The 12106-nt window shown below is 39.6% G+C and overlaps 1 protein-coding gene and 1 pseudogene across 1 annotated transcript; one reads left to right on the top strand and one right to left on the bottom strand.

Moving 5' to 3' along the window:
• The first annotated feature begins 7615 nt into the window (after positions 1 to 7615).
• On the top strand, positions 7616 to 7845 carry LOC125929138 (NADH dehydrogenase [ubiquinone] 1 subunit C1, mitochondrial-like; annotated as a pseudogene).
• A 1986-nt stretch (positions 7846 to 9831) lies between these two features.
• LOC125929134 (olfactory receptor 7A17-like) lies at positions 9832 to 10800 on the bottom strand. The gene has a single exon (XM_049640059.1). The coding sequence runs from the start codon at positions 10798 to 10800 to the stop codon at positions 9832 to 9834; it is 969 nt and encodes a 322-aa protein (XP_049496016.1).
• Positions 10801 to 12106: the final 1306 nt, after the last annotated feature.

Raw genomic sequence — 12106 nt, 5'->3', positions numbered from 1 at the left:
ATCTGGTTACTGTAGTGTCCTGTCCGTGGAACATCTCTTCTCAGTATCACACCCAACATCCTGAGAAAACACTTCAGGGGCGGTCGCATTGAAGGAGGTTGGAATTTTTAACTTTCTAATTTTGCTGTCAGAATTGTGAAGTGTTATAAAACCCTGGGAGACTGTGCAGACATTTAAAAATATTAAAATACATGGGGCACCTGTATGGCTCAGTCGGTTAAGGGTCTGACTTGAGCTCAGGTCATGATCTCACGGTCCGTGGGTTTGAGCCCCGTGTTGGGCTCTGAGCTGACAGCTCAGAGCCTGCAGCCTGCTTCAGATTCTGTGTTCCCTCTCTCTCTGACCCTCCCCTACTAACGTTCTGTCTCTCTCAAATAAACATTAAAAGAATACAGATATTCTTAGGGCACCTGGCTGGATCAGTTAGTGGAACTCACAAGTCTTGAGCTTGGGGTTGTAAGTTCAAGTCCCATGTTGGGTGTAGAGATTACTTAAAAAATAGTACTTGTTGGGATGAGCGCTGGGTGTTGTATGTAAGCCAATTTGACAATAAATTATATTCATAAAAAAAGATAATAGTAACAATATGGCAACCATTAGACTTTTAAAAAATTAAAAAGATAGTGTCTTAAAAAATACACATATTCTTTAACTCATGATTTCTCAGTCTCTGCAGTGTGGACATTCCAGACCAGATCCTTCTCTGTAGTGGGGTGTGTCCTGTGCATTGTAGGACGTTTAGAGCATCCCTGGCCTCCGTGCACCCCTCCCCAGTGTGACAGCCCAAAATGTCTCTGAACATTGCTCATTATCCCCTGGAGGACAAAAAACCCTTTGGTTAAGAAACATAGTTTATCCATTTTAAAATATTTTGTAACATTGATATAATAGTAATTTAATGAGAAAAAATATGTGACACTATCAAAGGTGTAAATGGCACAGCCACACCATGAAATGTCCTGCAGGTGTTGAAATCATGAATCAGGGGGGCGCCTAGGTGGCTCAGTCAGTTGAGCGTCCGACTTCGGCCCAAGTCACGATCTCGCGGTCCGTGAGTTCGAGCCCCGTATCGGGCTCTGGGCTGATGGGTCAGAGCCTGGAGCCTGCTTCCGATTCTGTGTCTCCCTCTCTCTCTGCCCCTCACCCGTTCATGCTCTGTCTCTCTCTGTCTCAAAAATAAATAAACGTTTTAAAAAAAAATCATGAATCAGGGGCACCAGGCTGGCTCGGTTGGCAGAGTGTGCAAGGTGTATGTGTGCATCACATAGAAAAATTTCAAAAAAAATGAAGACTTTTGAAAGAAAGAGAAAGAGTGAAAATGCACTTCGGGTAAGCAGAATGGCTAAAAACCACTGCATGAAACAAAATTGAAGGAAGACCCTAAACCAACTTCTGAACAAAGCGAGTTAAAAGAATAATAATTTAATGATCTAAATTAGATGGCCAAGGACTTGGGATAAAAGAGTAGGAGAAAGTCTTTTCACGTGGAGACAAAGCGATATCTAAAGTTTTAATTTTATCTCACATAAACATATGTGGACCAATCATGTTTATGGAGGGTGAAAGTGATTCATCAAACATAAAAAAGATGCCTTCCAAGTGATGTACTTTCAATTTTGGAAATAGATCCAATAATAAAGGGCCAAAAAGAACAATAGAGGAATACAGAGTTGTGAAAACTAGTTGGAAATATGTAGAAAGGGTATTTTAAGAGCATAAGTATGCAGAAAGACATTTACTGTCATTTTTGTGGAAAGCAGCTCTTCACAAGTGAAGAATGTTAAGGTGACAGTATAATTCTTTCAGAAAAAAAAGAAAAAAGAAAAAAAAGAAAAAGAAAAAAAAAAGCAGCGGAGAGAGTATATTATGACTAAGTCACAGAGTTTACCACACAAAATTTACACACTCTCACACATTCTTCACAAATAATTCTACACATCATAAAAAAGCAAAATGTCAAGGAGCCACGTTGGTGAAAAAAATGGCAATTTTTTGTTCGAAAGAATGGAATAAAAACCAGGAATAAAACCACTCTGACCCCACTATGCAAACAGCAAGGATTCCCACAATTTTCAATAGAGAAAGTGAGTGGCTAGCTAACCCAGAATATATTCAGACTCATAGGTATTGAGCTAATTGTAAAGGAAGCTCTTTAGCATATCCCTTTTCACAAAATTCATTTAAAATTTTTTCTTTTTTAAAAAAGTATTTGTTATTTTGATAGAGAGATAGACACAGAGAGAGAGAGAGAGAGCGAGCGAGCACAAGCAGCGAATGGGCAGAGAGAAAGAGAAGGACAGAGAGGGGCTCTGTCAGGGCAGAGCCCAACTATGGGACTTCAATCCTATGACACCTGAGATCACGACCTGGGCCAAAATCAAGTCAGACACTCAACTGACTGAGCCACCCAGGTGCCCCTAAAAATTTTCATTTGAATACTCAAGAGAGAGAAGGTGCTGTGATATGCCTGCTTCATGTAGGCATGATGTACCCCTTTTGCAGGATGTACTTGGGAGAATTCTTTCATCTGGATTTTTCTCATCAGTACGGAAATGTAATCTAGTATGTCCTACCTTAAAAATGAAAAGACATGTCCTCACTCAGTGTATGTCCCTCCACAGCTCATACTTGACTTTTCTACTCTGGTTAATTGCAAAGATCCTTGGTCTTAGGTTCTACTTTTATGTTTCCCATGCCCGGTCTGGGTGGGTTTCCATTATTATCATTTAGTTGTTAATGTTGAACCTTGCATTTCTGAGTTCAATATTTACTTCTATTTATAGCATCATAAATACAACAATCAATCAATTTACTAATCAAGCCAGCAAACAACTACAGCAAAGTCTCAGCTCTGGCCAGGCTAGATTGGCTCTCAGGTGACCTCAGGAAAATGTTCTTGACTTTCATTCTCTTGACCTTCTCCTGCAGTACTTACTGGGATGTAAAACTCATCTAGATGGGGTCTCTGAGAGGAGGGTCTCTACATGCATTTCAAAACAGCTACCTCATTGGATGGTGGAGGATGAAGCTCTGTCCCAGACGCGACAGCAGGGATGGGTCAAACTTCAGTGTCCCATCCAGACTTAGGACTGCAAAAGAAACGACCATGTCTTGTCCAGCCTGATGTTGTACACACTGTGGGGCTGCAACAGAGGAGGTATTTGCAGCCTCTTAATTCTGCTCATTAGGCACATTTCACTGTTGTTTCTCTCACCTTTAGGCACCTGATTCCCCTGTGGGACACCTATGTGGACAGAGGTAATTATTCCTGTTGAATTTCTGTTCCTAGGAGACCAGGCGATAAGCCATCTGAAGCCAGTCTTTCTTACTCTTTTTTTCTATTACTTCTGCCTTTCAGAGATCTAAACTCCCAACACCTTATCCCAATCCACAATGAACATTTTCTCCTGTTGAAGACTGAGAAATCGGTCTTAACTAAGGTCCCTTGGATTCTTCAAAGCATTGATTGTGGTGGAGACACAGCCCCTGACATCTCTAGCAAGTAACTTTTCCTCTTTTCAACAGAGATGTTAAGTTTGTTCCTTTGATACAAAACCTCAGGCACTACACCCATGGGCTTCATGACAATTTTGCAAAAACAATTAGGGATTTCATACTTATATCACAAGTTCAGAGCCAGTACTTAAAATGCCATTATAAAATGTTTGTTTATTGTAAGAGATATATTCAGATCTTTTTATACACTATAATCTGGATTCAGCAGCTTCTAGGAATTGTCTGATTTAATTTTTATAAAAGTCTGTTCTGTGAGGAAGTACTATTGTGAACTCCATTCCCCATGGGGAAATGGGGCTTGAAGAATTTAGTGATCTTCTCAAGGTTATGGTTGCAGAAAGGGGTTGGTGTTGATTGGATTCTGTCAGGGCGCTCCATTTTTCAAACTCTGTGCCCATGGTTCCCACCCAGAGATGAGTCTTTCCCCCTGGGGGTATTTGACAATGTCTGAGGGATGCTACTAAACACCTGTGGTGAGCAGGACAGCTCCCAACACAAATCATCATCCTGCCTCAAAGGCCAAATTGAGAATGTGTGAAAACCTACTCTAGCCCAGTGCTTCTCCAACTTCAAGGTGCATACGAATCACCTAGGATCCTAGTTTAAATGCAGATTCTGATTTTGCAGGTGCTGGTGGGCTCAAGATACGGTGTGTCTAACAAGCTCCTGAGCAATGTTGATGCTTCAGGTCCTGATTTGAGGACCTCTTTGAGTAGCAAGGCTGCGGATATGGTGTGTCTAACAAGGCCCAGGATATGGTGTGTCTAACAAGCTCCTGAATGATGTTGATACTGTGGGTCCTGGTCCGTGGACCACTCTTTGAGTAGCAAGGCTGCGGTCCTGGGATAGAGCAAGGTGCAGGTGGTTGTAAGGTCTTCTTCACAAAATAAATTGTGTTTGTATAAAATTTGGAATGACAAGTGTATCCGGTCATTCTAGGCGCTGTGATAAATTCCGTGTTTGTTTCTTTTATATAAGGGTCGTTGAATGACACCAAATAAAATACTTTTGGAAAAGACTTTCTAGCAGGCAGAATGAGAGCCTCCTGAAGTTGTCCACATTCCAATCCTTGGAAACTTTGAATAAGTTATTTTTTAGAGTAAAGGGGGGAGAATAGAGTAGCAAATAGAACAAGACTGGTAATGAGCTGACCTTAAACTAAGATTGACCAAGATTATGCAGGTGGAGTTAACATAATCACCATGGTCCTCCAAACATAGGAGAAGGAGGCAAAATAGTTGGGTCAGAGAGAGATGTGAGGATGCCATTTTGCTGGCTTTGAAGATGGAGAAAGGGCAATGAGCCAAAGGATGCTTGTTGTCCCTAAAAACCACAATAGGAAAGAAAACAGTCTCTCCTCGAGCATCCATGAAGGAACCAGGCTCTCCAGACATCTTGATTTTAGCTTGTGGAGACTTATTTCAAGCTTCTAACCTCTAAACTGTAAGAGCGTAAGTTTGTGTCTTTTGAGCCTCAAGTGTGTTATTTGTTAGAGCAGAAATAAGAATGTAATATAGATATTCATGTAATAAAATTGTTTTGGAGGAAAGTGAATTTCATTCTCTCAGTTAATTCATTTTTCTTCTCTTGGGTGAGGGAATTTTGTGTTGAAATCCAACCTTAACTGGAGGGGAAAAAAGTCAATTTGGAGCTTCTGCTTCACTGCTTAAATGGAATGGAAAAAGTGAACTCCCCATTGCTAAAATATAAACATGACTCACTCACACATTCACTCACTCACTCACTCACTCACTCATTCACTCTATCTATCCATGCATCTATTTATTTATTTTAAACATAATTTCTATGTCCAATGTGATGTTTGAACTCATGACCCTGAGATAAGGAGTCACATACTCAAGGCACCAAGTTGACTCATCCATGAATCACGTGACTCTTGATCTCAAAGTTGTGAGATCAAGCCTCACGTTGTGTGTAGAGATTACTTAAAAATAAAATCTTATAAAAACGAGGTACATACCCCACTAACTGAACCAACCAGGCACCCCTCGACTTTAGTCTTAAATATGAATTCTCACTTTGAGACCTTTGTGCTTTAAGATAAGAAAAAGTAATTCATTACTAAAGTTCATCCATTCTACTTAACATTTTATTTTAATGTTTATTTATTTTCAAGAGAGAGAGAGCAAGCAAGTATGATCAGGGGAGGGGCAGAGGGAGAGAGGGAGACACAGAATCTGAAGCAGGCTCCAGGTTTGGAACTGACAGCACAGAGCCCGATGTGGGGCTCGAACCCATGAACTGTGAGATCATGACCTGAGCTGAAGTCAGACCCTTAACCGACTGAGCCACCCAGATACCCCTCACCCATCTACTTTAAATTTTGTCTAAATTTCTACATTGTTTTAATTCCATGCTAATTCAAACATTCACTGTTTTGATTTCTATCCTCTCCAAATGTCCTGTCAATATAAAAGATAGGGTTATTGTGTCTGTGTCATATATACATGTGTAAGAGTGTATTTGTATGAAGTAATGTACAAATGCATACATATGTACAGGTACATACACTCCCTACCTATGAAAGACTTGTTGGACGCACCAAATATTTCCAGACACTTATTTATTACTAACAACATCTACTTGAATTAGGTTTATAAACCCACATCACCATCATAAAGAAGAAAACAGAGGTTTCAGGTTGATTACAGTCTTTACAATTATGTAACAGAGCTTTAAACGTTTGAGCACTTTCTTAAATTATATTTAAAAGGACTTATTCAGTATGTACTCTTAATTTTTGTATGATTCCTTTAATTCAGAAAATTTTGCATTTAGTTATTATTTTTTTTATGCTAAAAATGTTTACATTTTAGTTTTAAAGAGAGAGAGCAGGGGAGGGGCAAAGAGAGGAGACAGAAGATTTCAAGCAGGCTCTGTGCTGTCAGCACAGAGCCCGATGTTAGGCTCGATCCCATGACCATGAGATCATGACCTGAGCCAAAATCAACAGCTGGTTACTTAACTGACTGAGCCACCTAGGTGTCCCCAGAAATTGCTGCATTTAAGTATGTTTAATTTATTGTATGTCATTGTATTTCAACAAATTATGAGAAAAAAATCTGTTATAACCAATAAATGAACTCAGCAGGGCACAAAGTCAACATACAAAAATTGGTTGCATTTCTGTACACTAATAACAAATGACCAGAAAGAGAAATTAAGAAAACAATGCCATTTACTACTGCATCCACAAGAATAAAATATCTAAGAATAAACTTAACCAAGGAGGGAAAACACCTGTACACTGAAAAGTATACGACATTGCTGAAAGAAATTAAAGAAGACACACATAAATGAAAGGATAGGCCCTGCTCATTGATTGGAAAACTTACTACTGTTAAAATGTCCATATACCCACATTCATCTGTGGATTTGGTACAACCCCTGTCAAAATTCCAACGTCACTTTTTAGAGAAATAGGACAAACACTTGTAAAATTTGTATGGAATCACGAAAGACCCCTAATATCGAAGCAAACTTGAAACAGAAGGGCAAAGCTGGAGGCATCATGGTCCCTGATTTCAAACTATATTACAAAGCTATGGTAACCAAAACAGAATGATATTGGCATAAAAAACACAGATCAGTGGAATAGAATAGAGAGCCCAGAAACAAACCCACATATATATCATTAATTTGTTTACGACAAAGTAGGCAAGAATATTCAATAAGGAAAGAATAGGCTCTTCAGCAAATGGTGTTGAATAAACTGGAGAGCCTCAAGCAAAAGAACGAAACTGGACCACTGTCTTACACCACAGGCAAAAAGTAACTCAAAATGGACTGAGGACTTAAATGTAAGACCTGAAGCCATAAAGCTCCTAGAAGAAAACATATTGGTCTTGGTAATGATTTTTAGGATTTGACATCAAAAGCAAGAGAACAAAAGCAAGAATAAACAGGGTCTACATCAAACTAAAAACTTGTGCTGGCACAGGAAACCATCACAAAATGGAAAGAAAACCTCCTGAATGGCAGAGAATATTTGCAAATCATATATCTGATAAGAGGTAACTATTCCAAGTATATAAAGAACTCAATAGCAAAGAACAAACAGGGAGCCTGGCTCAGCAAGATGGCACCACCCATGCTGTTGTGTCCCTTCTCCAAGTTGCTGGATCTGGTCAGGCTCTTAAATGGCTCTTTAATACCATCAAAGTTCTATGTTCAGGAGCTGCCACAGGACAGACCTGACTGGCTGAAAGTTGGACTGACCTTGGGCACCTCCACCTCTTGTGGATCTATCTGATCAAACAACATAATAAAGATGTTTTAGAATATAAAAGAAGATGTAGGTTGGAATAAGTGATTGAAACACTAATACAATATACTCCGTATAGTGATGGCACCAGTCCTTTTGGATTCACCAACCTGTTGAGTTGTGAACACGAGAGAAAATGTTGCATGTGGATGAATATCCAATTAGCATTTGTGAATGAAGAATAATGAAGTGAAAAAATAAAAACAAAAACAAACAACCTGATTAAAAAATGGGGAGAAGATCTGAATAGAAATTTTTCCTATGAAGACATACAAATGGCCAACAGGTACGTGAAAAGATGCTGAACATCACTAATCCTAACCTATACAGGATGCATCAGCCAGATCTATTATAGGTACATGAAAAGATGCTGAGCATCACTAATCCCCAGGGAAATAAAAATCAAAACTACAATGAGATATCAACCTCATGCCTCTTAGCATGGATAGTATCAAAAAAAACAAGAAACAACAAGTGTTGTTGCGGCTGTGGAGAAGAGGAATCTCTCATGCACTGTTGGTGGGAATGTAAACTGGTGCAGCCACTCTGGAAAACAGTGTGGAGTTTCCTTGAAAACTTAAAAATAGAACTACCATGTGATTGAGCAATTCTACTTCTGAGCATTTATCTGAAGAAAACAAAAACACAAATTTGAAAAGATATACACACCCCCATTTCACTGCAGCATGGTTTACAATAGCCACGACATGGAAACAAGCTAGATGTTCATTGGTGGATGAATGGATAAAGAAAGTGTGCGGTACTGGGTAATGTATGGAAGTGTCACTATACTGTATGCCTGAAAATAATATAACACTCTGTTAACTATGCTGGAATTAAAATAAGAAAGAAAATGTAATAGAAGTTGTGATACACACACACACACATATTTTTCAGCCATAAAAATTAGTGAAATCTTGGACAACTGATGGACCTTGAGGGTATTATGCTAAGTGAAATAAGTCAGACAGAGGAAGATAAATACCCTATGATCTCACTTACATGTGGAATCTTAAAAATAAGACAAAACCAAATCAAGCTATGGATACACAGAACCCATTGGTAGTAGCCTGAGGTGGGTAGTATCCTGGGGAGTGGATGAAAACGGCACAAGAGTCACAAGGTACAAATTTCTAGGTATAAAATGAATAAGTCAAGGGGATGTCATGTACAACCTGGTGACTATAGTCAACAAACTATTATATATTTGACAGTAGCTAGAAGAGGGGATCTTGAAAATGCTCATGATGAAAATAAGTTTGTAAGTAAATACTGTGATAGATGTTAACTGAGTTTATTGTGATCACTTTGCAATATATACAAATATTGAATGATTACATTGTACACCTGCAACTAATACAATGTGATGTCAATTACACTTTAACAAGATCAACAACAACAACAATGATGATGATGAGAGACAGTGCATCCATAACATTGGCGCAGGTATGAATCACAAGTATCATGGACCCAGATGTGTACTGAGGGCATTCTTAGCCTGTGGCATCATTGTCAATACATTGAGGCTTACAGGGACAATGATAAAATCAACGTTATCAGGAAGAGTGGTTAAGGAGTAAACAAGACTGATGACAGAGCCAAAGTGAAAATCGTGACTTCCTATTTTCCTCTATGGCAAAATTACATAAACGGCCTTAGATGCCAAGTGTAGTTTTATCCATCTGAATAAAACAACTCAGGATTGATTATTCCTTCAGGAAGTCTAGACAAATTGTACTTGGCATGATATATGTCATTTATGAAGTAACCGTTTTTCAGAAATCAAAGTTGTCCTGTAAAAGACACGGAAATTTTCAAATATGTCCGATCCAAAGTCAGAAAGAACTGTGGGAAGGTATGAAAATGGACCAAGGGAAAAACTTGTATGTGTCTTAGAGCAGAAAGCTTAGTAAACTGAGTTTTCTGAAATTGTATAGAGAAGCTGACTTCTAAGAAATGGAAATTTCAGGAAATACATAAGAGCAAATTCTGTGCACAATGATCAAAGAATCATGGCTTTGACCCTGCAATCAAGGGCACTTCTTCACCAGCAGGACGATGGTCCCTTTTGTCCCTGCCATCCCGAAGGATCTCCTCAGAGCCCCCTTTATGTCTTTGTTCCTCAGGCTGTAGATGAAGGGGTTCAGCATGGGCGTGACCACCGTGTACATCACTGAGGCTGTTGCACTTGAGTGGGAGTTCTGGGTAGCAGAGGAGATAAGGTACCCTTCCAGGACCGTGCAATAAAATAAGGAGACAACTGAGAGGTGAGACGCACAGGTGGAAAATGCTTTATACTTGCCCTGAGCTGATGGGATTCTACGTAGAGAGGAAATAATCTTAGAGTAAGAGTAAAGGATCCCAGCAAGGGGACCACCGGCCAGCAACACCGTTGAAATATACATCACTGTGTCGTTCAGAAAGGTATCAGAACAGGCAAGCTGGGTCATCTGATTGAGTTCACAGAAAAAGTGAGGGATTTCTGAGTTTGTACAGAAGGACAATCGCAGCACCATTAAGCTTTGTAACAAGGAATTCAGGACACTCGTGATCCAGGACACCAGAGCCAGCAGTCCACAGAGCCGGGGGTTCATGATGACCGTGTAGTGCAGGGGGTGACAGATGGCCACGAAGCGGTCATAGGCCATCACGGCCAGGAGAAAGTTGTCCCAGCCTGCAAAGAGTGTGGAAAAATAGATCTGGCTGATGCATCCTGTATAGGTTATAATTTTAGTCTGTGTCTGTATATTTACCAACATCTTTGGGATGATGGTAGAGGTGATACAAATGTCCACAAAGGACAGGATGGAGAGAAAGAAATACATAGGCGTGTGGAGGTGGGAGGCAGAGCTGACAGCCAGGATGATGAGCAGGTTTCCAAAGACACTGATCAAGTACATGGAGAAGAAAAGTCCAAATATGAGGGGCTGTAATTCTGGTTCATTTGATAATCCCAGAAGAAAAAATTCTGAAATTTGGGTGTCATTGCCTGGTCCCATGTGGTGGTGGTGGTGGTGGTGGTGACTAGAAATCAGGGAAAAAAGATTAATGTTAGCACAACCAGACACTAGTAACAGGGCAAAAAGGCTATAAATACAATGACATGTGGGAAAACAATCAGGCATAAAAGAAAGCGATGGGGTGTTTTCTTTACAGGGAGTTCAGAAAGATCTACGCACAAGGTGACATTTGAAGAGAGACCTCATTGAGAGAGACCATGTGGTTATCAGGCTTTTCCCACCTCCAGCTACAGTATTTAGGAAAGAAAGGGTATTAGTGAGGCTCTCGACATCAAGTTATCATTACCCTAAAGAAGATAGAAAAATATCCAAATTCCAATTGGTAAGATTCCTATGAACGTGTGAATGTGGTGTTCTATTTTAATATGACCATTCTGTCCTGAATTTAGAGAAGTATAAAAAAGCTCAAAAGGAGACAGAGGAAAGGAAGAGGGGGCAGAGAGATCTCATAAGCCCAGGTGGTCCCTGAGAGATCGTGATGACGAGAAATCTTCCTTGGTTCTCGCTGCTTTGTAACGCTATCAATAGCCACTTGATGTCCAAGATAACTAACAAAGCAGCAAAAACCAATTTCTCTCAAAGAGAGATGAGTGATATACTGATGGTGTCAAGACACCTTTACGTATGAACATCCACTTGAAATTTGAGTAAAAGGAATAAATCCCCAATGGACAATAGGAAATATACAGCATACAAATTAGTGGGGATTTATCAAGGTGAAATGGTGACAAACTTTCCTAAGTGATATTAGATGCACAATTTTGGAATCGGTAAATGAGCTTTGAATCTTGGATCTACCACGTTGGATTCAAACGTTAGCTGTTTGAATTTGGGAAGACGACTAGTTCATTCTAAAATGTTGATATTCTCACTGAAATAGTGGGAGTACTGGTATCTGTCCTCTTAACGTGGTTGACAGATTGAGTGACTATAAATAAAAAGTTCAGCATAGATCCTTCCTGTTAGCATATGAATGGTTATTCTCTTTGTTCAGTTGTGTGTGTATGCATGCATGTGTGTGTGTGTTTGTGTGTGTGTGCATCCACATGGATTTGCATGTTTGCATGTGCACACATGTTTGATCATAATTCAAAGGCATGTCTATTGTGGACACTAAAAAAAAATGGAATCCACTGCTATAATGGGAAAAATAGTTTTAGTAGAAGGCCATTGTCTGCTCATGTGGGAAAAAAGCAGTGTGAATGGAGAGTCCATTATAGGAGCCAGGTTGTCGAGAGAAAATGTAGTGAGTGTGGGTGCTGATGTTAAGTCAGACTCCAGGGAG

The sequence above is a fragment of the Panthera uncia genome, chromosome A2 (assembly GCF_023721935.1).
Source record: "Panthera uncia isolate 11264 chromosome A2, Puncia_PCG_1.0, whole genome shotgun sequence".
Taxonomy (NCBI): domain Eukaryota; kingdom Metazoa; phylum Chordata; class Mammalia; order Carnivora; family Felidae; genus Panthera; species Panthera uncia.
Note: the sequence above shows the minus strand (reverse complement) of the source record. Positions and strands in the feature narration are given on the sequence as shown.